Below are 24422 nucleotides of genomic sequence, written 5' to 3' on the forward strand. Positions count from 1 at the left end.
GAGATGTCCTGCCTTATTAACAGGAGTGAGTGCCTTTGGATTACTCTGTCAGCCAGTCCATTGTTTGTCTACAGGTTCTGGCTTATTCTTGGACCCTCTACATTGGGAGAGAAACTGTTAACCTCCCCCAGAAATGTTTGCAATCATGCCTGTGTGATTTCTATATTGTCTCTATTTTTTGGTCTCATTTGTACGTAGACAAAGAAGCAGCTGAACGTCTTTCAAAAACGGTAGATGAAGCATGTCTGTTACTAGCAGAATATAACGGGCGTCTGGCGGCAGAACTGGAAGATCGGCGCCAGCTGGCTCGGATGCTGGTGGAGTACACCCAGAACCAGAAAGATGTTTTGTCAGAAAAGGAGAAAAAACTAGAAGTGAGTACACGGTGAGACCGACCCAGACTCCCCAAGTTTCCCTCCCTGTAGTCCACAGTAGGAGGTTTTCACTGTGCTTTCACTGACACATCTTTTTGTCTTTTAAAAAATTTATGAGATGATAACATCTATCAGATACTGTAATTATTTGAACCGAGTTGAAAATTGAAGTCACATTTTTGTGTCCAAGAAAGAATAAACTGGAATGCAAGAAACAATGAAATCCTAAAGCATTTAGTATCTTGATTACTTCTGTTTGAAATCACATTAAAAAAAATTGTAGTTGAGGTTCAAAAAGACCAGGTGATTGACAAAACCAAAGTATGTGTATTTGGTAGTATTTGGAAAATACTTAAAATTGTCTTTCTTTTAGATTATATTGAGATTTATTTTTGACTTATATCCATGGTTAAGGCCAGTAGTCTGCTTATAAGCTTTGCAGTCAGTTGTAGAATTTCACAGTAATGTGTAGGGAGTCCAGTTCTCAAATTGTTGAGAAGGAACCGATTTCTACCCTGAATTGACATCAGTCTGAATGCCCTTAGGGATGGGCTTTAGAACTAGTTTCTCGCCATGCATTTATTTGGCTTCTTTTTTAAGTATGTGGTGGTTCAATATCAGTGCTTGCATAACACATCCAGCAGAGTGGACATTTGGGAAGCTTTGTTTGCCCCAAGCTGCTAGTGGTTTCAAGGGTGAGGACAGTTTGAGCTGAGAATCAGTTACATATAAGAAACACCAGAGTGGATAAGGGAGGCAGGGGATACTCCCCCTTCCCCACTCCAGCACACAAGAAACACATTCTCTGGTACAGAGAGAGGGGAAACAGAGCTAGTCCTATGGCTGAGATGATGGTGTTTGCTTTTCCACACAGTCACTGACTTGAGGGCAGAGAATGAGGGTACTTTTGATGCTGTCCTTACCTGCAGTGATTACAGGAGCAGGGCTGGGTGGTGGTACAGGCAACTTCATAAGCCAGCCTGGAAGTGGAAGATGGGAAATGGCTGTGAAAGTAGTATGGCTTCGATTTAGAAATCAACACTGACCAGAAATCCTAAAGGGAGTTTCACAGGCAGTACCAGACGGTCATTTATCTGAAATGCTCATCTTTCACTGAGGAAGCATTCTCAGCACTGTGCCCCGGGACTAATAAGAGAGTGTAATTAATGATTCTGGTTGTAAGTCACCATGCCATCTGTTGAACTGCCCCTTGGCGACACATTAGGGCTTTCTCTGATCTGTCAGACATTGATTATCATGAGCAGCTGTTGGGTGGAACGTGGCAAGCAACCATAGAGGACAGAGTCTTTGAGAAGGAGATTGGGTTGGTAGAGTGGATTAACTCTTTGTTTATTTCCCTTCCTCACAGTTGCACTTGCCTCCCTATGTTTCTTGGGGGATGATTCTGGTTTCTGTAGAACTAGTGGTTTGCAAGATGTCATGAAGGGTCATTAAGCAGAGAGATGGATCAGAGATTTGGGTCTGTTCTGTAGCTTTCCAGTCCAGATTCCTCTGCTCATCTGGGCTTTGGGATTCCATTGCTTAAGAATCAGGAGGCTCCCATCACTGGAAAGTACAGATTCTCAGCTAAATAAAGGTCCTTTTTTCCCTCAAAAACCAAGTCTCTTAGCCACTTGAACAAAACCATTAGCTTCAAAATGAAGCTAAATTTGCTTAATTAAAAAAATCAAATGACTGAATACAACATAAAATGTTAAGAGCTGGCTTTAGTTCTTTACTCATGTTTGCTAAAAATGTGACTAGTCTGCTCTCTAGAATCTATAATTTTTCTCTCACATTCCATAACAGACTGGTCTTACTTCCACCATACCCTTACGGTGATGGCAAAACTTGCAAAGTATATGCCACTTGAAAGATGATGCGTTACCAGTATGAATTACTCCAAATCCTCAAAGTCTTATTGATGAGGGCTGTGTATCAAGTATATTTATCTCTTCAGCATTCATTTTTTTAACACTGGCAGTCCTTGTTTTAAAATTGCTATATCAGAATGTAAATGAAATCTTTTATTTTTTAATCCTTTCATTGCCATTAATGTATGAGCATGCAATTCTTAGAACTCTGGAAATGTAATGATTTGCTTGAGAGTCTGTTTTCTTCCCAAAGTTCGAATTTGTTAACACATGAAGTCTATCTGTCTTTCTGTCCATCTTTCTTTTCTTTCTTTCTGTCCTCTTTCTTTCTTTCTTTCTTTGTTCACCTCTTCCTTCATGTAACAAGCATACCTTTTTGTCTTTCACTTATGAATCTTATGTTAGATTTCTGGGTGACTCCTAAGCTTTGGGGTAGGGAATATGATGATTCAGAGCCAAAGATGATTCAGACACTGGTATGTAGGAGAAGCAGTTTCAGCTCACAGAGAAAGATTGTGTTCTGCCCTCAAGGAAGTCATGGTGGCATAAACATAGCGGTGAACATGAAACCAAACCAGGGGATGGTCCATAATGTAGATTAAGGAGACAGTTGGCAACTCTGATTGTGGTTTAAGGTCAATTGCAAACTTCCTGGAAGGCAAGCCTTTTTGTAAAAGGAAATAGCAGTTGAGGAAGAGAAATATGTTTATAAATGGAAAAGCCAAACTAGAACAGACAAATGAGTGAAGACAGACAAAAGAAGGGGTGGGAGGGGGATCCCGTGGCGCAGCGGTTTGGCGCCTGCCTTTGGCCCAGGGCACGATCCGGGAGATCCGGGATCGAATCCCACGTCGGGCTCCCGGTGCATGGAGCCTGCTTCTCCCTCTGCCTGTGTCTCTGCCTCTCTCTCTCTCACTGTGTGCCTATCATGAATAAATAAAAATTAAAAAAAAAAAAAAAAAAGGGGTGGGAGGGAAGTGCCACAGTCCTCCAATGGGATAGGCTCCGTGCTCTTTAAGAAGCTGCCTTTTTTTTTTTTTTTTTTTTAAGATTTTACTTATTTATTCATGAGAGACACAGACTGATAGAGAGAGGCAGAGACACAGGCAGAGGGAGAAGCCAGCTCCACGCAGGAGCCCGATGCGGGACTCGATCCCGGGCCTCCAGGACCACGCGCCGGGCCGAAGGCAGTCGCCAAACCACTGAGCCACCCAGGGATCCCCGAGAAGCTGCTTATTTATTCATAAATAAAGTCAGCAAAGCCTTTGTCACTCAGAAGATGTCCAAAGATGAGCAAGATGTGTGATCAAGGAGCTTACACTCTAGTGGGGGAAGAAACAGCAGTGAACGGGGAGTTTAGCATGTGAGAAGAAAGTAAGGAGAATATTCTAGCTCACTCTAAGTTGAAATAGACCTGGAGAAAAAGCACATGTTAATAACACTAATTTGGTCAAAAGTTTATTTAAAATATGAGAGAATTATTAAACATATCGGCAGTTTCTGAACACCGTAATACCTTCAGCAGGTCTTCCAAAGTCTGCTAGCCTACATGGTCTTATGCCCTTTCAGTGCCAGGAACATAACTGTTTCTCAATAAATACTTGTTTTCTGCATGAAATTACATCAGTCAGTGTAATCTTTTTCTATGAAGATGATATTTTTTTGTTTTTTGGTTTTTTAGGTTGCATGAAAAGTGGTTTGACAAATTTGATTTAATATGTGGTAAAGAAAGGTGACTTTTCATAGAAACTCCTATGGGTTTTTTCATTTGTGCTTTTTTTTTCCTTTTAAGTAGAATTACGATTCATTTTGAGATGATGGGGTTTTATTTTGTTTTGTTTACTTGTTTGTTTGTTGCTTCTGTTTCTGGATGTTATAATTGCCATTGGCCTACCACCTTTTGCTTAAACTCCAGGCAAGGTTAGAAGGGGGCTGCTTCAAAACTGTTGGCAATGCTTTCATCACAAACATGCAAAAACCTAGAAATGGGAAAGAGGGCATGTGGAAGGAAGCAAATGGCAGCCTAGAGGTGGTTAAGAAGTGCGGAGGGTACAAAAGGTTAATTCAAAAAGGTAAAGGCCAAAGGTACCAGAAAAGCCTCCAAACTTCAGTTTTTAGAGCAAATGGAAGGTTTCTAATAGGCAGAGGTGGCTATTACCCCAGTTGTCTGTTAGAAGCTCATAAGCCATAATAAGAATGGGTTGGTTGGAGTTCCTGTCTTGTCAGTTTGGATAAAGCATGATGTAGATATGTTCCATCTGAGTGATCAGGGCATGTGGGGGATAGGGGAGGGACCGAGGGGAGGACTACAGATCTATTTGTACAAGCATTGGAGAAAAAAAGTCAAAAAGGAGCAGGTACTCGCAGTTTTACTACCCTTAATACCCAGTTATTTTCATTCACATCATGGTGTTCGGCTGTCATTTCTGGAAAAAAAAAAAAGTCATTGGAACTTTCACAGGAATTGTACTGAATCTCTAGATTGCTTTGGGAACTATTGCCATTTTAATAATCTCAAGTCTTCCAATCCATGAACACAAGATTTTTTTCTATTAGATTTTTTTAAATTTCTACTGCAGATTTTTAAAAAGCATGTTAGAGGCCCACTTATTGCTGCATTTGACATTACAAAGGACCTATTAAGGTGTCATAAGTATCAGGGACCACAGAAGAGGTAGTAGTGTATGCCACCTTGTAGTAGGTGTGTATACTCCCATGTTTACAAAGCATGCATACAGACACATGTGTGCTAAGCAAAGGCACCAAGGCACAGCCATGACAGCTTCACTCTTCACTCAAAATGAAGTGGCACATTGAGGCTTGGTTGTCTGGGTAAGTCACCAACACGGATCATTTAGCTGGATAGAACCTTAGACATCACAGAGTCTGACTTACAAGTTGGTGAAGAAACTCAGATCCAGAGAAGGGAGTTTGCCACAGACCAGGAATAGAATCCAAGGCAGACATCTGGTAACTTTCCACCAGGTTTGTGTTTTCCTTGTTGTTTTATTTTAAATTTGATTCCATCGGGTCAACAGCCGGAAGACATCCTACACAGAAGAGTAGCCAAAGTTGAATCATTTCAACAATCCCCAAGAACCTTGTTTTAGAAAAATGCCATCTTATGTAGGGGGATTAAAATACTTGCATGAAGCATTTCAGAGTGGCCTCTGAGAAGACCTTTCTAAGGTTTGGGACAGCTGACTGCCACTGAGGTTCTAAGTACCCTCCTGGCTGTGATTGTGCATGCTCTGGGGAGGTGAGGGGTGACTGACTCACTGAACTTGAGGGTGCTGCTGTTTCTCCACAGCTTGGCGCCTCCTTCTTGGCTGTAATGAATACTCCAGAGTAGAACCTTCCAGTTCAGACAGTACAGCTGGGAAGGGGGAAATGTCCCAGGATCTGACATCGCCTTGTGACTCTTCATATTTCTATTTACACTTTAGTTATAACAACTTGAGAAATTCTTTGGCTGTAGCTGAGGAGGTACTAAACCAAACTGATGGCCGTCTGTTGTTTTTGGCAACCTCGTCCCCCTCCCTGCAGGGTGCAGATGGTTAGAAGCATTTATTTCAATAATGGGATAGGCAATAGATGGAGATAGCTCCATTTTTGTCAGCTTTGGAGTAGATTCTTCTTTTTCCCATGATGTTCAAAGCCAGTATCTCATTGTCCATTCCAATAAGGGCAGAGGGGAGCAGGTGATCTAATCCTCATTTTAGATGAGAAAACAAAGTTCAAAGTGTCTGAGCAGTTCAGAGTTATAGAGGAAGTCAGCAAGGACCAGAACCCTAATCTCCTGACTCCTGACACTAGTGAACATCTATAGTATTCTGGGAGTTTAGAGGCCCTGCTTAGCCGGGCCCCACCTGCTTACAGACCTCTACACTCACTGGCCTTCCTTAGCAAATGATTCTTTTCCTCCCTAGACTAACAGTGCTATCAGCACCACAGGCTTATTCCCAGCCATTGTTGAAAAGGTCGGTCTGCTTACAGTGCTCAAGTGACACCATGGAGGGTTCATAATCACATCCTTCCCTACACAGCAACCCATGGCTTGCCCATGGCTTTTTCACCCCTGCTTTGATATGGGAACCTCCATGTACTAGTTTCCTTCCAGTAGTTGGGGACTTTTCTTGAATTGTGTGGTTCTACAAGTAATTCCGAGTTTAGAGGCTGCGTCTTTTAAGTCTTTCCATTCTTTTCAGTTGCTGCCAGCCCTTAACACTCAGATTAGATTTGCAGCCAGAGCTTTTCTATCTGTGAGAGTGTTTGTGTGCGTGCTTGTGTGTGTGTGTTTGGGTAGGTACTCATATGTGTATTCTTTTTATGTTACAATGTGAAAACTTTGATGTTTGTTCATCTTTTTTCATCCCAGAGGAAAATACCACATTATAATCATTATAATGTACTTCACATACTTGGTGACCTAAGGGCATGGTTTGCCAACATTTGAGACTTCATATTAAAGAAGTGACGTGATTTCAAGGTTCTCCCAGCCAGAATTCCATACATTTAGTCATAGCATTGTTTCCATGTTTATAGCCCAACTTTTGGCAGTTCCTCCTGTTTTCTTTCTTTTTTTTTTTTTTTAGTTCCTCCTGTTTTCTAAAATAGTTCCATTGAGTTTAGGCCAGTGTGTGTATCACTAATTTTTCATATTTATAAAGTACATATACATGTTAAGTGAAAACAGCATCTGGGCCCCTTGTCATTGCTTGCCTGCCAGAACATTCATTCTTATTCAACCATTAGTTCTTTCTTTATTTCTGTTTTTCTGATTACAAACACATTACAGAGAAACTTAAAAAATAAGTTAAAAAAAATGATAATCTCACTACCCAGAGAAAACTTCATTTTGGTTATGTTTCCTTTATTTTTTCCTCCAATTGTAGTTATTATTTTTTTAAAAAGAGATTGTATTTATTTATTTGAATGAGAGGAGAAAGAGAGTGAGCTACCAGAGGAGGAGCAGAGGGAGAAGAACAAGTAGATGGTGTGGAGCCTGACACAAGGCTCACTGCCACAACCCTGAGAGCATGACCCAAGCCAAAACTAAGAGCAGGATGCACCAATCTACTGAGCTATTCTGGTGCCTTTTTTCTCCAGTTTTATTTTTATTTTATTTTATTTTATTTTTTCTCCAGTTTTAAAATTAAAGTGATCATAATACATAGATAATTTTGTTATGCTTTTTTTTAACTTTATATGATCATTTTCTCTTATTAACAGAAACCTATGTAAACATTTTAAATGGTTGCTTGAACACCTATAGTTGGATAATCAGTGATTATTTTTATTGAGCGTTTTTGGTTTTTAGTGTTTTTGGTTTTGTTGTTTTGTTTCGTTTTGTTTTACTTTGGGCTAACCTCCAGTTTGGATTAATTCTTTCCTGTAAATTTCCAAAAATGGATTCTGTGTGTATGTGTAGATGTCTGCTTATCTTTAAGTATGCTAGAGTTTATATACATTTCAATGTCTTTGCCACTAGCATTCATTCCTGCCTTAGGAGTTCTTGCTCTTCAAAGCATCTTCAGCATTCTGTCACTTAATAGAGTTTTGGAGATAGGACATACAGATATCCATCCCCAAGTTAAGGATTAATCATTGTTTTGTGAAGAAATGAGCATTGAATAGTTTCATTAGACAAATGGGGCTCTCTTCTAGGTTTTAAGTTATCTGTTTACATTTGAAACAGCTGTGGAAAATAGCAGCTACTTCTTCTAACACTGACTTGATTGAGCATCACTTTGAGAGCAGGTTCAGATTACAGAAATTTGAGCTCTAGTGTCTAAATATCTGTGACCGAATGGATACATGTCATTTTGAGCAGAGATCTATTTAGTCTTTAGGAATGTTCCTACTAGTGTTAAGGTAGGCCTTCACCCACTTCAAGTTGCAATTTTTGTAGAAAGTACAATTGGATTGTATCATACTTTGTAATCTTGGAAGTTTCATCTCTGACTTTTTGTTTTTATCTTTATAAAATATAGGACTTGAAATAAGATTAGAAAGTCTTTTTCTATTATTAGAGTAAAAGTGTTCATAATTGTAATCAGGAGTCAAAATGGAACCTGTGCAAACGAAGCCCATGAGCTCCCAATGGTGTGGCCTGCTTAATGTGGGAGGTGAAGGTACTAGCTGTCATTATGATTTTGCAAGTCTCATAATTTGCTTTTCTCCCTTATTCAGATTTCTTAAACATCTTTAGGAAAAAGTATGGACATAAGATACTTGGAGAACTTGAAGCAGAGTAACTTTGCAATTTCAAACAACAGAAATTTACCAGCAGCCTTCTTGAGCATTCTTGGGGTTTGGATAGTGATTAATGGACTTAGTCTGCTTTTTCTTCAAAATGTCTGGTATGATGTATTTGGTGCTTTTCTGGGTCCTTTTATTTTGCCCATCGTGTTTCTGTTCTGTGAGGCATAGACTTGCTAGGAGTTATTCCCATGGATATCATTTACCTCAGTTATGATTCAGTGATGATGATCTGTAGTCCCCATTCCAGGCTTTTTCTGGCTTTCTCTGCTGAGACCAGTGGTCCTTGCAGCCTTTTATCATTATTGTGGTTTTCATTTATGAAACAGCAGTGTTATCCTCACCTGGGGCAAGCAGGTCCTAACACTTGTCTAACCTGAAGTTGTTAGAATCTGCCTTTCTTTATCACATGGAGCCTTCAGGGGCACGTTATGTCCTTTCTGTGCAAGAATTCTTCAGTAGACTGGCTACAGGTGCCCTTCTCAGGCAGCATGCTTTGCCTTTTTAATATTGAACAGAACAGCATTCACGTGAGCACACCCCCACCACTACCACTGTCCCTTTTTAATTACCCCATTTTCTCTCGCTGCCTTTACTTCTGAACCCACTGCAGCTTGGCATGCATATCTACATTCTCCTGCAGTGGGTATCTTCAGACTCTGCCACTACTGGTCTGGACTCAAAAGCCAAGATACTAATCCCCCCACCCCACCCCCTTGTTTCCTTTTCTCTTTGTGGTCCTCTCTGTAGCTCGTAATACTATTCATTACCCTTTATGTGTTTTCCTTCTCTGCTTTCTGTATACCACCCTTGCTGTTCCAGTTTTATTTTGTGTGTGTCCCTAGTAAGCTTTTTTCCATCCTCACCCTGTAAATATTGGTATTTTAGACTTTTTCTCATTCTGTCCTTGTGTGACACACTCGAAGTGGCTTCAGCCACCACCTGTGTGCCAGTGGCTTAAATCTAGATTTTTAGCCCAGACCCTTCCTTGTGCTTCAGACCTATATATCTTATTTCCACAGACACCTCACATATCATATGACCAAAATAAACCATCCTCTTCTTCCAACCTTTCCTTTCCTTTTTTTTCCCTGTCTTGGAGAATGGCGTTGCCATTCTTCAGAAGCAGACTCCAGAGCTCATCTGACACTGCTCCCTCTTTGTCCCACCTCCCAGATGGGTCAGTCCAGCCTCCTCCTGTTCCAGTCTCCTCCTCAGCCCCTGTGCCACACCTCTGGCAGACAGCCTCCTGTTGCCTGAGTGCTCCATCTGAGTGGTCAGCAAGCCCTTGTGATTTTCATCACCTCAGTCCCTTCTCTACATCTCTTTCTCTATGCCTATCACCTTAGCCGCCACTGCCACCACCTCTCCCCTGCTTGCCTGTACTAGCCTCTTTGCAGACCACCTGCAATTTGTTCCTATGTTTTGTAACTCTTTCTTCACATGGCAACTCCGTGGTTTTTTTCAAAATGTAGCTCTGAGCAGGTCATTTCCCTGTGTAAACATTTAAATGGCTTCCCCTATTCCTGGAATATAAGCCCAGATCCTTGCATGTTCCTGCCACAGGCTCCATGCCCTGGCCCATGGCTTGCCTCTGCTGACCTCATCAGCCATATCTCTTGTCATGTTCCATTGCATTTTGTCTGTGCTGGCCTTTTTGGTCTCCCAACTTTACAAAATATGCTGTTCCCTCTGCTTAGAACACTCTACCGCCTTTCCTTCCCACTGGTTACCCTCACCTTGTTGATTCCTATTTCATCATTTATATTCCACATCAAACAGTATTTCTGCAAGACCCTACCCCCATCTTTACCCCATAAAACCAGGTTTCTCCTCTGTTCCTTTTGTACTGGCCTATCTCCCTGTCTTTTTCCTTCAGAGCACCACATGGTTATCCTGTTTATGGATGATTTGATTACTTCCCTGACCAGACCATAAAGTCCTGTCTGAGTTGTTACTCTTTCATCCCTAACCTTATACTAATGCTTGGCAGAGTGTCCTGATCTCAGGTGGCTGGTATGATTGCAGTTTGGTTCATCTCTAGGCTAGGTCAGACTATATTTTTGATGAGATTCCTTTCAAAATGGTGATACTACCATGAGATCTAGGCTTTACTGCTTAGACAAATTTTTTCCTCTCTCTTGGCCTTTAGATTGATGGGACTAGGCTGTGGTATTACCTAGTTATAAAACTTTGTGACTTTTTATCATGGTCTTGGAGGTTGGGGGGCTTTTTTTTTTTTTTTAAGATTTTATTTTCTTAGAGAAGAAAAAAGAGCCTGAGCACGAAGAGAAGAGAAGCAAAGGGAGAGAGAGAAACAGACTCTCTGAGTACAGAGCAGCCCAATGTGGGGCTCCATCCCAGGACCCCAAGATCATGACCTGAGCTGAAGTCAGATGCTTAACGATGGAGCCACCCAGGCGCCCGGAGGCTCTTTCATTTACTCAAACCAGTTTCTAATAAAGGTGTTAAACTTTCAGGACATACTCAGATGACTTGTATGAAGAAAGATCTTTGTATTCCATTAACACTTCTCTTTTTCTTCAATTCTGCATGCCTTTTCTTAGCATGCAAATCAGGAAGACTAAGGACTGCTTATAAAACAATAAACATGGGAGTGGTGGTGATGGTTCCTCTTGCCTTTGGATCTGCTGATTTCACACTGAACAGTTTATAGCACATGCCTGGTCTCATTCAAATCTGGCATCACCCCATGGTGAGGCATAGTTTCCATTCCCATCTTAAATGTAAGGATGCTTAGCTCTCAGCAAGGTGAAGTCATATGGTGCACCACAGGCAAGTGGTAGAGTAGGATTTGAACTTGGATTTTCCGACTTCGTGTTTTCTGTTCTATCACAGCAACCTCTCTCTGGTGGGAGAGATGTGACATATCCTCAGTCTTTTGGAGGAACCAGGAAACATATTTCCTTCCTTTTATTTTTTTATTTTTTGCTTATGGAAAGAAATGGTCTTTTTATTGCTTGCAGAGAAAACCGTATCCATATGCAGCACAGTAACCTTCAGGCTGCCTTGCCCCAAGCAGACCTTCTGGCACTTAAAATTATAATCAATATCACCTAACATTATTCTGTGTGGAAAGTGCCCTTTACCTTTCTACCCTTTGCTTCTCAGCTGCCCTCCAGGAAGGCTTGACTCTGTCAGTATTTGGCTCAGAAGGAGAAACCATAGGAAGGCGTGCATCTCATGTTTGTGCAACATCCGTAACCTAGTTTTCCATGAAAATGGTTGTTAAGGAAGCAAGTTTTGGGGGGCTTTGTTACTTGCATAAAACTTAAGATTTTTAAAAAATAAAACTTAAAATTTTTAACATTTGACTTAAAAAAAAAAAACGCTTATTTTGTTTATTTTGTTTGCTCAAATGGAGGGGAGGGGCAGAGGGAGAGGGAGAGGGAAAATCCTAAGCTGTCTCCATACTCAGCATGGAGCCAAATGTGGTGCTCGATCTCACAACCCTGAGATCATGACCTGAGCCAAAATCAAGAGTTGGACGCTGAACTAATTGAGCCACCCAGGTGCCCCTAAAAAAAAATACTTACTATAAATCATAAATAGTTCTTGTACTTTAGTAGCATGGTTTTTACCTGTTTTTATATAATGAGGGACCCATGGCATAAATATAAGCATATTCGGAGGACCCAGATACATTTTTAAAATAAATCTCTATCTCTTTTTTTTTTCCTCCTCTCTGTTAATTAGGCTCCACGCACAGCGTGGAGCCCAATGCTGGGCTCAAACTCATGACCGTGAGATCAAGACCTGAGCCAAGATCAAGAGTCAGACACTTAACTGACTGAGCCACCCAGGTGCCCCAAAATAAATCTCTTTTTAAAGCATTTTATGGATATCTGTTAAATTGTACATATTTAGTTTTATGAAGTTTGAAAATCTGTCCAGTCCTAAAATTGACTTTTTTTGTTAGTATCATTTTTATTTAATTTTGTACAGACACCATCTTTTTCTTCTTTTCTGCAAATCCCTGTCAGAAGGGAGTTTTTGCTGCAGCAGTAGAAGCTCCCTTAAACCTTTTGTGTAGAGGGTCTTCTAGGGAGAAAAACATCCTGAAGACACTTTGTGGTATAATTCCAAGCTTACAAAGCCCCGTCCCATTTGACTCCTCCAGTGGATGGGTTGGATTGCCCTGAGAACATTCCTCTAATTGTAGCCATTTTGTCATTTTCCGTTCTGGGAAATACTTTGTGTTTACCTTTCTTACGGGTTTAGTAATGGAGCTAAGAGGCCCTGAGCACTGGAGCTCGAGCCACAACTTCCTCCTTTTCTCCTATCTTCCCCAGCGTCTTACTCAGCAGCTCCAGCCTTGCTGTGACACCCTAAAATGTATCATTCTGAAATGTTTCAGCTGCCACTGAGTTCCACGGGAGCATGGAGCCTGCTGGGGGAGAGGTGCAGATCAGTGATGGTTTTTTTGTTCCTGCAAAGATCTTTGAAGAGAACTTAGAAGTGCTATTCTTATTTTCAGTCGGAAGATTTATATATTTTCCCTAAAAAACAAAAGAAAGAGAAGTACATTAATTGTGGTTTAAGTGAGGCTATGATTTCTAAGTGTAGATCCTGTGTGCTTTAGTGGCGAGAAGTAATAAGCCTCCTGGCAGGATGAAGGGGGCTGACTTGGGGTGTTAAATAATTTTAGGGTGAGAGTCAGCTTCCCCTTTCTGTTTGGCTCTCAGCCTTCATGAGATTAAGCAGTCCTTTGACTTAAATTCAGTATGGCAGGTCACCTTTAAAACAGGGCCCTTCATAAACTGTTTCGTGTGTAATAACCCTTTATGACTCTTAATTGGGAGTAGCCAAGCAGTGGGTGATATTTTATATACCATATGTCCTATAGCACAACAGGGCAAGATAAAGGAAAACGTGGGTCTTGATACTAGAAATCTTGTCTCATCAAATCAAGCCCCTGCCAGTGGTATTATTTCTAACAATTTTTCTTTTCTTCTTTTTTTTTAAAACGATTTTATTTATTCATGAGAGATACAGAGAGAGAGAGGCAGAAACTTAGGCAGAAGGAGAAGTGGGCTCGCCACAGGGAGTCCAATGTGGGACTCGATCCTGAGACTCCAGGATCATGCCTTGAGCTGAAGGTAAATGCTCAACCACTGAGCAACCCTGGCATCCCTCTAACATAATTTTTTTTATGTTAATTTTTTTATGTAAATTTTCTAGCCAGAAAAAATAGACAACGTTTACATTTTGATCAGTATTTCTTATAGGAGTTGCTTAGAGGAGAAGCTTATAATTTTGTTTTGAAAATGAAATTCCTGTAGAAAGGTCACGGCAATGCAGTCCCTGTCATTTCTAACCCTCTTATCTCAGAACTCATCTGCAGCATATCAGGTCTTTCCTGCTGCTCCTAACCAAAAAAGGCAAAGAATGTGGAAGCCTTGCTCCCTTTAGCCAGTTGTCTTAGTGCTCCATGATTGTCTGTGTTCGTACAGCGTCAGCTGAATCCACAGGAAGCAGGGGGTGTTGGACACGTTTTCTACTGCATCAGAGCGTCTGTGAGGCAAGGTTCCAGAGCTTTGCCAGAAGCATAAATCCTAGGCATTATCTCAGAACTGCACACTGGGCCTCACCCTCTGTGTTTTAAACATTTCTTGGCAGTCAAATAAACCCAGGCAGTTTATCACAGGTGCCCACATCCTCCCCTCCCCTCCAGGATCCTGAAACAGAGGGTAGTGGCAGCAAGTCTAATAGAATCTTCACCTGTTTCATGGCTCTCCACGGCTCTTGCTGCAGTAGATGCATGCAGCTGAATGGCAGCCCAGCCCACTTTGCCTCTTCCACCAGCGGGTATAAATTATGCATAATCAGGAAAGGAAGAGGGAGCTTCAGGACCCCTTGGATTTGCCTTGTCTCCTCTAAAGATAGGTAGTAGGGAAAAGGCAAATATCTGAAGATGGGGTACAGAAAAGAGACCCGGTGAGTTGTGATTGAGAGAGAGAGAGAGAGAGAGAAAGCTGACGAGCAGGAATGCTGCAGCTGTTCTCCTACTGCTAGAAGTCATACAGGTCCTGATCTTATATATTCCTGTTCCAGGCAGGATAGCATGTTAGAGGCATAGTCCTCTATTGCACACACATGTAAGGTATTTTAAACAAGGAGCGTGTGACCACCTTGCCACATCATTTCTCTAGCTGAGTGTGGTGCTTGGTGTACTAAAGAGGTTGTAGGATATAGTGTACTTAAATGAGTTGGAGGATTGTGAACAGGTCTCATCACGTTGATTTTTGTGATATCAGGAAAAGAAGCCGGATTTCTGCTGAGGGCACAGTTTGTTACCTTGTAGCTGCAGAGCTTGTGGACCGAACTTTGGTTAGAAGACAAACTGGTAGGTTGAGAAGAAAGATTCTTGGGTTTTCATGATCTGTCTCCTCTACCTGACCAGAACCAAAGAGAAAAACTGTGGAAAGGCAGCTAGTGAGGAAGTGCTGCCGCCCAACCAGGGGAGCCTGGCAGCGAGAGAACTCGAAGGCAAGTGAGAGTTGGAGTTGTGTTTGGGGGATAGTTTTGTTTGGGTTCAATCACAATTTTTTTTTGTTTGTCCACAGTGACATTTATAGATGACTTTATTTGGGAAAACACAATCTATTTTTTAAAAAAAATAATTAAAAAGAAGGGTAAGAGATCAGTCTGTTACTACTGAATCTATTATAGGGGACTTAAAAATTTATTACTATTCAGTTTTACCTAATGAGATTTTGCCATGAATTCTTACCTGCTCATCTCTTATCATAGCATTAAGCCATGCAAGTGTCCCAGCCAGGCCAGGTGTGTGTTTTCACAGTTTTCAAGGCAGTCTTTATCTGTATTTGGATGTTTAGAATCACCCTTGTTTGATGCATTTAGACCTTTTGGCTTCTCTTTTTAGGATGGTTTTAGGTTCACAGCAAAATAGGAAGGTACAGAGGTTTCTCATATGCCCCCCGCCCCTGCACTCCCAACTTCCCCCACCAATGTGGTGTATTTGTTACCGTTGATGAACCTACATGGACACATCCTAATCACCCTGTGTCCATACTGTAGGGTTTACTCTAGGTGTTGTACATTCTGTGGGTTTGGACAAATGTATGATGGTATGTGTCCATCATTATAGTATTTTCACTACCCTGAAAGTCCTCTTTGCTCTGCCTATTCATGCCCCTAATCCCTGTCTCCACAGTTTTGCCTTCTCCAGAATGCCATATAGTTGGGCTCATACAGGTATATGGCCTTCTCAAATTGGCTTCTTTCATTTAATAATGTGCATTTAACATTTCACCATGTCTTTTCATGACTTGCTATCTCCCTTCTTTTTAATGCTGTGTAATTGTTGTTTGGATATACCTAAATTTATTAGCCCATTCACCTACTAAGCTTCTTGGTTACTTTCAGGTTTTGGTAGTTATGAGTAATGCTGCTGTAAACATTCAAGTGTAGGTTTTTGTGTGGCATAAGCTTTTACTCCTTTGTATAAATATTAATGAGCATGATTGCTGGATCAGTTGGTAGAGTATGCTTAGTTTTGTAAGAAACCACCAAACTGTCTTCCAGAAGAGTTGTACCATTTTGCATCCCCACCAGAATGTATGTGAGTTCCTCTTGCACCACATCCTTGTCAACATTTGGTGGTGTCAGTGTTCCAGATTTTAGTCATTCTAACAGATGTGTGGTGGTATCTAGTTTTAATTTGCATTTCTCTGATACCAGATGTCCTTTGCAAACATTCTCTCCCACTCTGCCTTGTCTTTTCATTCTGTTAACAGTGTCTTTTGCAGAGCAGAAAAGTTTTCATTTCAGTGCAATTGAGCTTAGGTGTTCTTTCATGGATCAGGTCTTTGGTATAGTATCCTAAAAGTTATCACCAAACCAAAGATCATCTAGATCTACTTCTGCTGTCTTCTAGGAGTTTTATAGCTCTGTGTTTTCGATTTAGGTCTGTGATTTATTTTGAGTTAATTTTTGTAAAGAGTGTAAGATCTGTGTCTAGATTTGGTTTTTTGCATGTGGGTATCCAGTTCCAACTTTTTTGTTGAAAATACTATCTTTTCTCCATTGTGTTGTCTTTGCTCCTTTGTCAGGGATCAGTTGACTATATTTATGTGGGTCTGTTTCTAGACTCTGTTCTGTTGCATTGATCTATTTATCTATTCTTTGGGCAAGTATTACATTGTCTTGATTACTGTAGCTTTATAGTAAGCCTTGGAGTCAAGTAGTGTCTGACCTTTGAATATTGTGTTGGCTATTTGGAGTCTTTTGCTTCTCTATGTAAACCTTAGAAGCACTTTGTATTTACATAATAGTTTACTGTGTTTTTGATTGGGACTGCATTGAATCTATAGATCAAGTTGGAAGGAATTGACATCTTTACAGTATTGAGCCTTCCTATTCATGAACATGGAATATCTCCCATTTATTTAGTTCTTTGTATCAGAGTTTTGTAGTTTTCCTCATATGGGTCTTGAACATATTTTGTTAGATTTATACCTAAGTAGTATTTCATTGTTTTGGGTGCAAATGTAAATAAACGCTCTGCTTTTTTAATCATTTTCAGTGACAGTTCCACTTTCATCCTTTCTGTAGTGGGTGCCCTCCTAGGCTCATGCACCTGCTCTGAAAGTAGAAATCCCTATGGAAAGAGTAACCCAGGGGCATGAGGAGGTATATACAGGCTCCATCAGCTTCAGAATAGCCCAGAGGGAGGACTTTAATGAGGAACATGTTTCTCTTAATTAAAACAAAGTTACTTTGATGATACTTAGAATAGGATAGCTGCCTGAGCATGATGAGATACTTTCTCCCAATCAACCTACCCCCCAAACAGGAACAAATGGGTTTTTTGTTTTGCGTGTGTTTGTATGTATGTTTGTGTGTTTGTCTTTTGAGGATTACCTGGGAGAAGATTATTTGACTTAAGGTGGTATCTAACGAGATCAACTGCCTTTTGTTTTAAACTCAGATGGACTTGCTAAGTTAGTGTGAGGGTCACCCAAGAGTGCGGAACCTTGGATTTCTGACCCCAGCTCTGCTCACTAAAGGTCACGTGATCTTCAAACCATTCTTAAGGAATTCTTTCCATCAAATTCCTCTGTAGTTGCCAAGAGGTGGCTCCAAGTCAAGGTGGCTTTCATCTATCAGCTTTGGTCAGAGGATTTGGGCAGGGAGCAAGGAATAACTGTTTAGTAACTATATTTTACCCTTTATGTACATGGAATTCTGAAGAAGTTAATTAAATGAATCCATGTTCAGTAATAGAGAGTTGGTCTTCTCTATTAATTTCCCTTGAAGTGTATAAAACCAAAGAAGAAAAATGTTGCAGAGGGAAGTGCAGGGAACCTTGACATTTTAGATCCTCAGATGTGAAATTAATTTTCAGTTTCAAGAATGAAAGCTGATTATTTAATGTGTGCTTGTAATGTTATGTTTTAAGTATTGTTAATTTATTGGGCAACTGTTGGACACCTGCTGTTTACAGGGCACTGCTGGTCATGGTGAATGATGGATAAAGCAGGGTCCAGTCTTAGCTTCCTGAAGCTCACTAGTTTGATGAAGGAGTCATTATTTATAATTTACATATATCATTATTTTAGTTGTGTTAAGTCTACAAAGGAAAGAAATGGGATGCCAGGAAGGCTTACTTTCTTCCCCTGTATTCATCCAGTGGCTTGTGTGAGCAGTTCTCATTTTAGGTGGAAGCCTTGACTGATGTGGACACAGAGCCTCCCTACCCATACTACGTATCTCTTCTCCCACTACTTTCTTGGACTTTGTCTTTACAACTTGAACTAAGTGTTCTTCATTTAACCTGTTCCCTGTCTTATCAGTCTTTCTAGAAGTGCTTAGGCATATACCCTCAAACTCTCTGCCTCTTTAAGAGTGTAGAAGGTATTTGGTAGGAAGGAATCTAGAACTTGAAGAACAATCTTATGGGTGGGTCAGTTCCTTCACTTTCAGATAAGGAAGGTGAGGAGAAAGCAAGAGAGAGATCATGAGCACAGTCACATAGCAAGTTAGAGCGAGAGCCAAAACTAACCCAAATCTTTGACTTATTGCCCAGTGCTTTCTCCTACATTCCTGCAGGAGAGGCATTAATCGCAGAGATCCATCCTCAGGAACTTTCCGTCTTTGCAGAAAGACTGAGGAGTATGACACAGCTTGAGAAAAAAAGACCAGCCCCCAAAGGGGCCATATACAAACCTCACCAGTCCCAGGGTTGTTATTCCATACAGACTTACCAAGGGTGCCTTTTGCTGGGAGGAAAGAAAATAGTATACCAAGTTCCTGTCATCAGGGAAGTCAGATTTTAGAGGAGCATAGAAGTCTAACATGTATGAAGAGAGCACCTCAGAGCAGCCTGTTGGGGGTTCAGATGCACCTCCATGCACAGGAGGGCTCCAGAACAGGTGGAGATGGGGCCCAGGCTCCTGGATGAGGAGAGCTTTTCCCGGAGAAGCAGATAGGGAAGTGGAGGCAGAACTTCACTGAGACGGGGGAGAAAGGTCCCCCTCCAGGCTAGGGCGGAATCCCAAACAAATGGTGCACTCAGACAGTGGCCTATGTGTAGGGGGCTAGAAAGCTGTGGGAAATCTATTTGGGCAGGAGCTAATCTTAGCAGACCTTGAGCTCTGAGCAGTCACAGACACAGGGCAATGCCACACTTTTTTTCTCAAGGAAATAGCTTGATGAAAGCTGGGCTTCTGGAAGATAAGCCTGGTGTGTTGAGGGGAGCCTACTCGAAGGCCTCTTTCGGGACTGCCACAGTTGCTCAGGTATAGAACGAGGAAATCCTTGACATAGGTAGTGGCAGTGGGTATTTTGAGCTTCCGCGGTGCTTGTTTGTGATAGGTGATAGATCTGCATTACTCTCAGTTTAATACAGACTGTGTAGCTTTATAGTAATTTTTCTAGGCATGTTTAGGTGGAGCCCTCAAGATAATTATAAAGCCTGAGCATCTATTTTATTTTATGTTTTGAAATAGATAAGAACCATTTAAGAGAATGCAAATACAAAATGTCACTGCTTTTACTTCCAATCTCAAGTGCAAAGTTAAATACCATTTAATTCACTGTTGCCAGTATTGAATTCTGCTTTCCTTTTTTATGTCAAGGGTTTTTTTCCTTTTGAGAACCCCAGCATTGTAGTTTAGCTGGAAAGGGGAGGAGTGGTTTGGTGGGAAGAAATAGAGCAAGAAGCTGAGAGTATCTGTATTGGCTCTTTAAGCCTGACCAGCACCTACAGACTTAACTGCATTGTCTTCTCTTTGTCTCCTTAGGAATATAAACAGAAGCTTGCTCGGGTAACCCAGGTCCGCAAGGAACTGAAGTCCCATATTCAGAGCTTGCCAGACCTCTCATTGCTGCCCAACGTCACAGGAGGCTTGGCCCCCCTGCCCTCTGCTGGTGACCTGTTTTCGACTGACTAGGACAGGTGTCATGCCCCAGATTCCCATCTCTACCAACAGAAAGAAGAGGGCAAGTCATGGTTGGAAATAACCTTGTGGCCCCAGGTTCTGTCCCTCCTTCATCCTGGTCCTGCAGCCTCAAGAAAGAACCACAGACCCTGATTCTCCTCTCCGTCCTCTCTTTGTTGAGCACAATTCAAAACAGTGGCGAGTGGAGTCATTTAGGTTCATATTTGGAAGGAATACAAACTCCCACTTCATGTGTTCATGTCCCTGTTGGTTTTCCATTCTTAGCTCTCTCTTTACACCCAAGAAGTTACGAAAATCATGTGTACTTCTGGAAGCTTTCAGAAGAATCTTGTCGCTTAGGACAGCATTGTGTCACGAAAGCAGCAGCTTTTCTGAGCTGGCCTTGTTCAAGTTCAGTACAGGCCTCCACTGAAGGACTTGCTCTGGTGTCATTGACTTTCCTGGCTACCATCCACCCCAAAGGTTGGAGGCACAACTGTCAAGCAGCTTTGCCATAAAGAGTTTGCCAAATCTCATCCTTCCTTTTCCTTACTTCCAGTGACGTGTAGTCAGAGGTGAGGTGTGTTTGTTTTATAAGCTGACTAGGGAATCTAGCAATTAGATTCACAGCTGATCTGGGACATGAAGTTGTAGTTGAGAAACAAGAGTAACAGGGATCACAGGCATGAGTTAAAAATAAGTTACTTACTTCAGGTTCCTACGAACAACCCACTGTCTGAGAAAACGTTCCTAAAAACATGATCTTTTGGCCCAAATCGGTTGTGAAGGCGGTTGTTAGAAATGGCACTGGTGGACCCCAAAAGCTACCGAGTCTGGGCTCTGCACAGGTGTTGCTTTTTCAACCCATGTCTCTTGGGGAGTAGGGCTCACACTCCTTTCCTTCACTGGGCGCATGTCTACAGTATGGTGAGTAAACATGAACATGTCCCTTGAGAATATGACACTCTGTTTGTCAGTTTCTGCCACTGGCCACTGCGCCTGGCCTTGTGCCCGGGGGAGGAGAAGTACTCTGATCAGCTGTGACTGAATAGCTCGGGCAGAGGAAGGGGGTAAGTCACGGATTTTAATTTTGGGTTTTAATTCCACTATCATGCCAGCTGACATTATGACTATATAATGTAGTTTGAGAGGATTTTTACCTTGCTTTTAGTGAAGGTTAGGCCTGCTGACTGGAAATCACTCTGATTTGGCAGGCTTATTTTTGACATTGGAAAGGGCAGAAAACAGTTCGCCCAAATAGTATACTAGGAGTCAGAGCCCAGAGGCTGAAATCCAGAAGCTGTAAAAAGGAATTCAGTGGTGGGGGCTTCAGAATCTCCATTATTTTGAGTTATTTTCAGGATTACCAAAAAGCCAATTACTTGTAATCTTACATGTTAAACATGTTGAAACATAGCCTGTGTTTTAAACGTGTGGCAGGCTTTCCTTTAAGAAGCTCTCCTGCCTGCCATGAAGCAAAAAGGATGAAAAGTCGTAGCAGGTGTTCAGTTTAACTCTCTGTAGAACATAGTAAGTAGCATTTAAGCTGTTTTTTGGATTTGAATACAGACTGTGTGTTTGCTTATTGACACTGCCTGTTGTCCTGTCATTATTGAATTAATGAGTCTCTACAAAGTTTTTCTTCCCAGAGGCCATAGGGCAGTAGGTGACTTTTCTAAAATCGAAAGATCAATTCTAATATTTGCTGTTTCTGCACATATACCCCCTCCCCATATGGCGTGCTGCTTTAGTCCTACACATGAGCGCTTGTTTTGGAATAGACCCATCTTGGACATTCTCTGTGCTTTCACCAAGGAAGCAAAATGTTACTAGCCATGAATCAAAGGGGTATAGTAGATATTTGCTTCTATCAGCTAGATGAAAATGTTATGACATAATGGATTTCGCCCACTGCTATGTTTTATCTGATTGAGTTTGACCAGCAATTGGTGCATAATTATTACAGCAAGAGCAAGAAATGAAACTGTAGCAATTATGTAAATGAATGAGTTGGCCTCCTAACCCCTGTTACTAGTGGACTTCCTATAAGGAAGTTAGTTTTGGGTTTTTTGTTTTGTTGTGTTTTTTAATGAAATGCTTTTGTTTTTTAAATTTTAATTCTCCCCGTATCCTCCCCAGGTGTGCTATTACTTCATTTGTTTAATTTAAGTGAACCTTCTCCTTGTATGTATGAGGTGATCGGGTGGGGTGGGGTGGGTGGTTTTGTGTTGTGTGTTTTCTTTACTTGGGGCATCCATAGGCCTCAAAGGACCTTTCCTTTAGGTCATATTCCTCAGAAAGTCTTCATTCTTCTTTTGTTTTGTTTTGTTTTTCTTAAAGAATATTTTTAAAGCTTAAATTTGTATATTAATTTAGGACTTTATTTAGAAGTATAGGCTGTCATTGGTGGCAGCAGTATATTCTGAAATGTCTCATAGATATATATTTTTGAATAAAGATGGTGTTGTTGAACGACATTGTGTGATGTTTCTTTTCCCTGCCTTGTTATAGAACACCTGATGCTTTCTTTATAAGCAGCGGGTAATTAGTAATCACCAATAGAGATTGTGCTGTCTGCACAGAATCTTGTCCCTTAGGAGTTTTGTGACTGTTAGTGGCCCATAAATACTCAGCACTTACATAGTATTTTCTGGTTCTTTCCAAGGGCCTAATTAGCTTTAATTAGCCAATCCACACAGTGCCCTGGAGAGGTACTCCATAGTTACATCCTCATTGTACAGAAGTGGGAACCAATGGAGAGAGGTTAAATGACTTTTCCCCCAGTACCACAGTCTCTGACAGATTAAAAAAACTTGAAAGTTCTTTGATTTCAGTGCTTTTGCTCACACTGCTAGGCCCCTGGAGAGAGATTTGATTTGGGCAATCCAGTGAAAGCCACTCTGAACTGTTAAAAAAAGAAAGACCTGAGATAATCATATATCCAAGTGGCATGTCTTTTAAAAACATTTTTGTGGGTTTCCTTTCTCCTTTCCTTTCACTAGCAAATTCAATGAAAGCATATTGGCTGCAACTTGTTGGTGAGAACTTGAAATAATAAAAAAACAGTTTGAAATACAGCCTTTGAAGTAACAAATAGGTTTGGAAGGCTGATTTTAACCTTTCCACTGGGTGAGAGCAAGATTTGCCAGAAAAAGTGGGGTTTCCCATCTCATGGAATGCGAGAAGGCTGTAGGAGCTGTGGTCCTTCACGACTAAGAGGCAGCTCAAGGCCAAGTCCAGAATCAAGGGAGTTGAAGCTATGCATTGCTGAAGTTCTGCCTTAAAATCATAAAGGCTGAATGTGATAGTGTATCTCGGGAGACAAAATCTCCTGTGTCCCCCAGGTTTCATGGCGTACTTAATGCCTTCACTCCTACCTATAAATAGGAAGTCCATAATTCCTCAGGTTTAATTAGCACTTCAGGCTACAAAATATGACTGCGAGGTCCTCACAGCTGAAGATGGAACTGCCCAAGAGTTCATGAATCTGTCAAAATGCTTAACTTCTGTGATTAGAGTCTTTAACTCACCGTGTGACATTCCTGGGCCAGGTACTTTGCCTCTCTGGGCCCCCGTTTTCTTATGTCTGAAATGTGGTAGTGGACTACATTATTTCTGTGTTCTCTGCCAGGCCGAAAAGCTCAGGGTGGTTGTGCTGTGTGAGAAAAATGCAGGACTGAAATCAGAATGCTGAATGACAAGTCCTAGGTCCCCAGGAATATTCGTTAGATGGGTTAATATCACCGTTGGGGCTGTATGCACACACAAAAAAAAGGGGAGCACATATGAAACCCTCAAGACTGGGAATCTATGAGAATCAGAACAACACAGGGGCAGAACTAGGAAGATGGGAGCAAACACTGTTCACTGGGCACAAACAGTCTGCATTTGGTTTATCAGATCTTTAAGAAAAGGCTACTTTCAAAAAAAAAAGAAAAAGAAAAGGCTACTTTCCAGCCTGGTTTGCTGTCTTACTTTCTGCTAGAATCATTCATCTGGCTAAACTCATTTCTCATCACCACCTCCGTGGAGTTTTTTCATTTAAAAATCATTCTTCCACTCTAAGGCACAGATTCCATTAAGAATCCATTATTCTCCTGTACAGGAGATTGGGATTCACATAGCTTCATGTAGTGTTGAAAGCCCAGTTCAATTTTTAGACTCTGAAATAGTTATCTTGCATTAAAATTTCATTTCCACCACTGGTTGGATAAACATTAAAATTAGTACGAATCAAATTTAATTATGTGTGTGTGTGTGTGTGTGTGTATTTTTACAAATAGGCAGCTGTGGTAACTGACAGCCTCCATCCGATCTCCTCTCACTGTGATGACCTTGGCCGAGTCCCCCAGCCTTCAGAGACCTCAGCTGCTGCTTAAAGGGAATGAATGGAGGGAGTTGACTGCATAACTTCTGAAGCCCTTTGCAGGTCCAGAGTTTGATAGGCCTGTGCTTTCAGAGGATTTCCTTCTACTGAGAATCTTACT

General features: G+C 41.2%; 1 protein-coding gene across 2 annotated transcripts in view; it reads left to right on the top strand.

Annotated features, from left to right (window-relative positions):
- RPRD1B (regulation of nuclear pre-mRNA domain containing 1B) overlaps nucleotides 1-22412 on the top strand; it is a 52737-nt gene extending 30325 nt beyond the window's left edge. Inside the window, exons 6-7 of one of the 2 annotated variants that reach the window (XM_077873129.1) lie at nucleotides 199-374; nucleotides 14788-15011. In XM_077873129.1, the coding sequence (XP_077729255.1) occupies nucleotides 199-374; nucleotides 14788-14811 (200 nt within the window). In that variant the 3' untranslated portion in view covers nucleotides 14812-15011. Of the gene's footprint in view, nucleotides 1-198; nucleotides 375-14787; nucleotides 15012-19797 lie in introns of those variants that run through there. The other variant, XM_077873128.1, reaches the window with a different exon arrangement.
- The last annotated feature ends 2010 nt before the right edge of the window (nucleotides 22413-24422 follow it).

The sequence above is a fragment of the Canis aureus genome, chromosome 26, assembly GCF_053574225.1.
Source record: "Canis aureus isolate CA01 chromosome 26, VMU_Caureus_v.1.0, whole genome shotgun sequence".
NCBI lineage: Eukaryota > Metazoa > Chordata > Mammalia > Carnivora > Canidae > Canis > Canis aureus.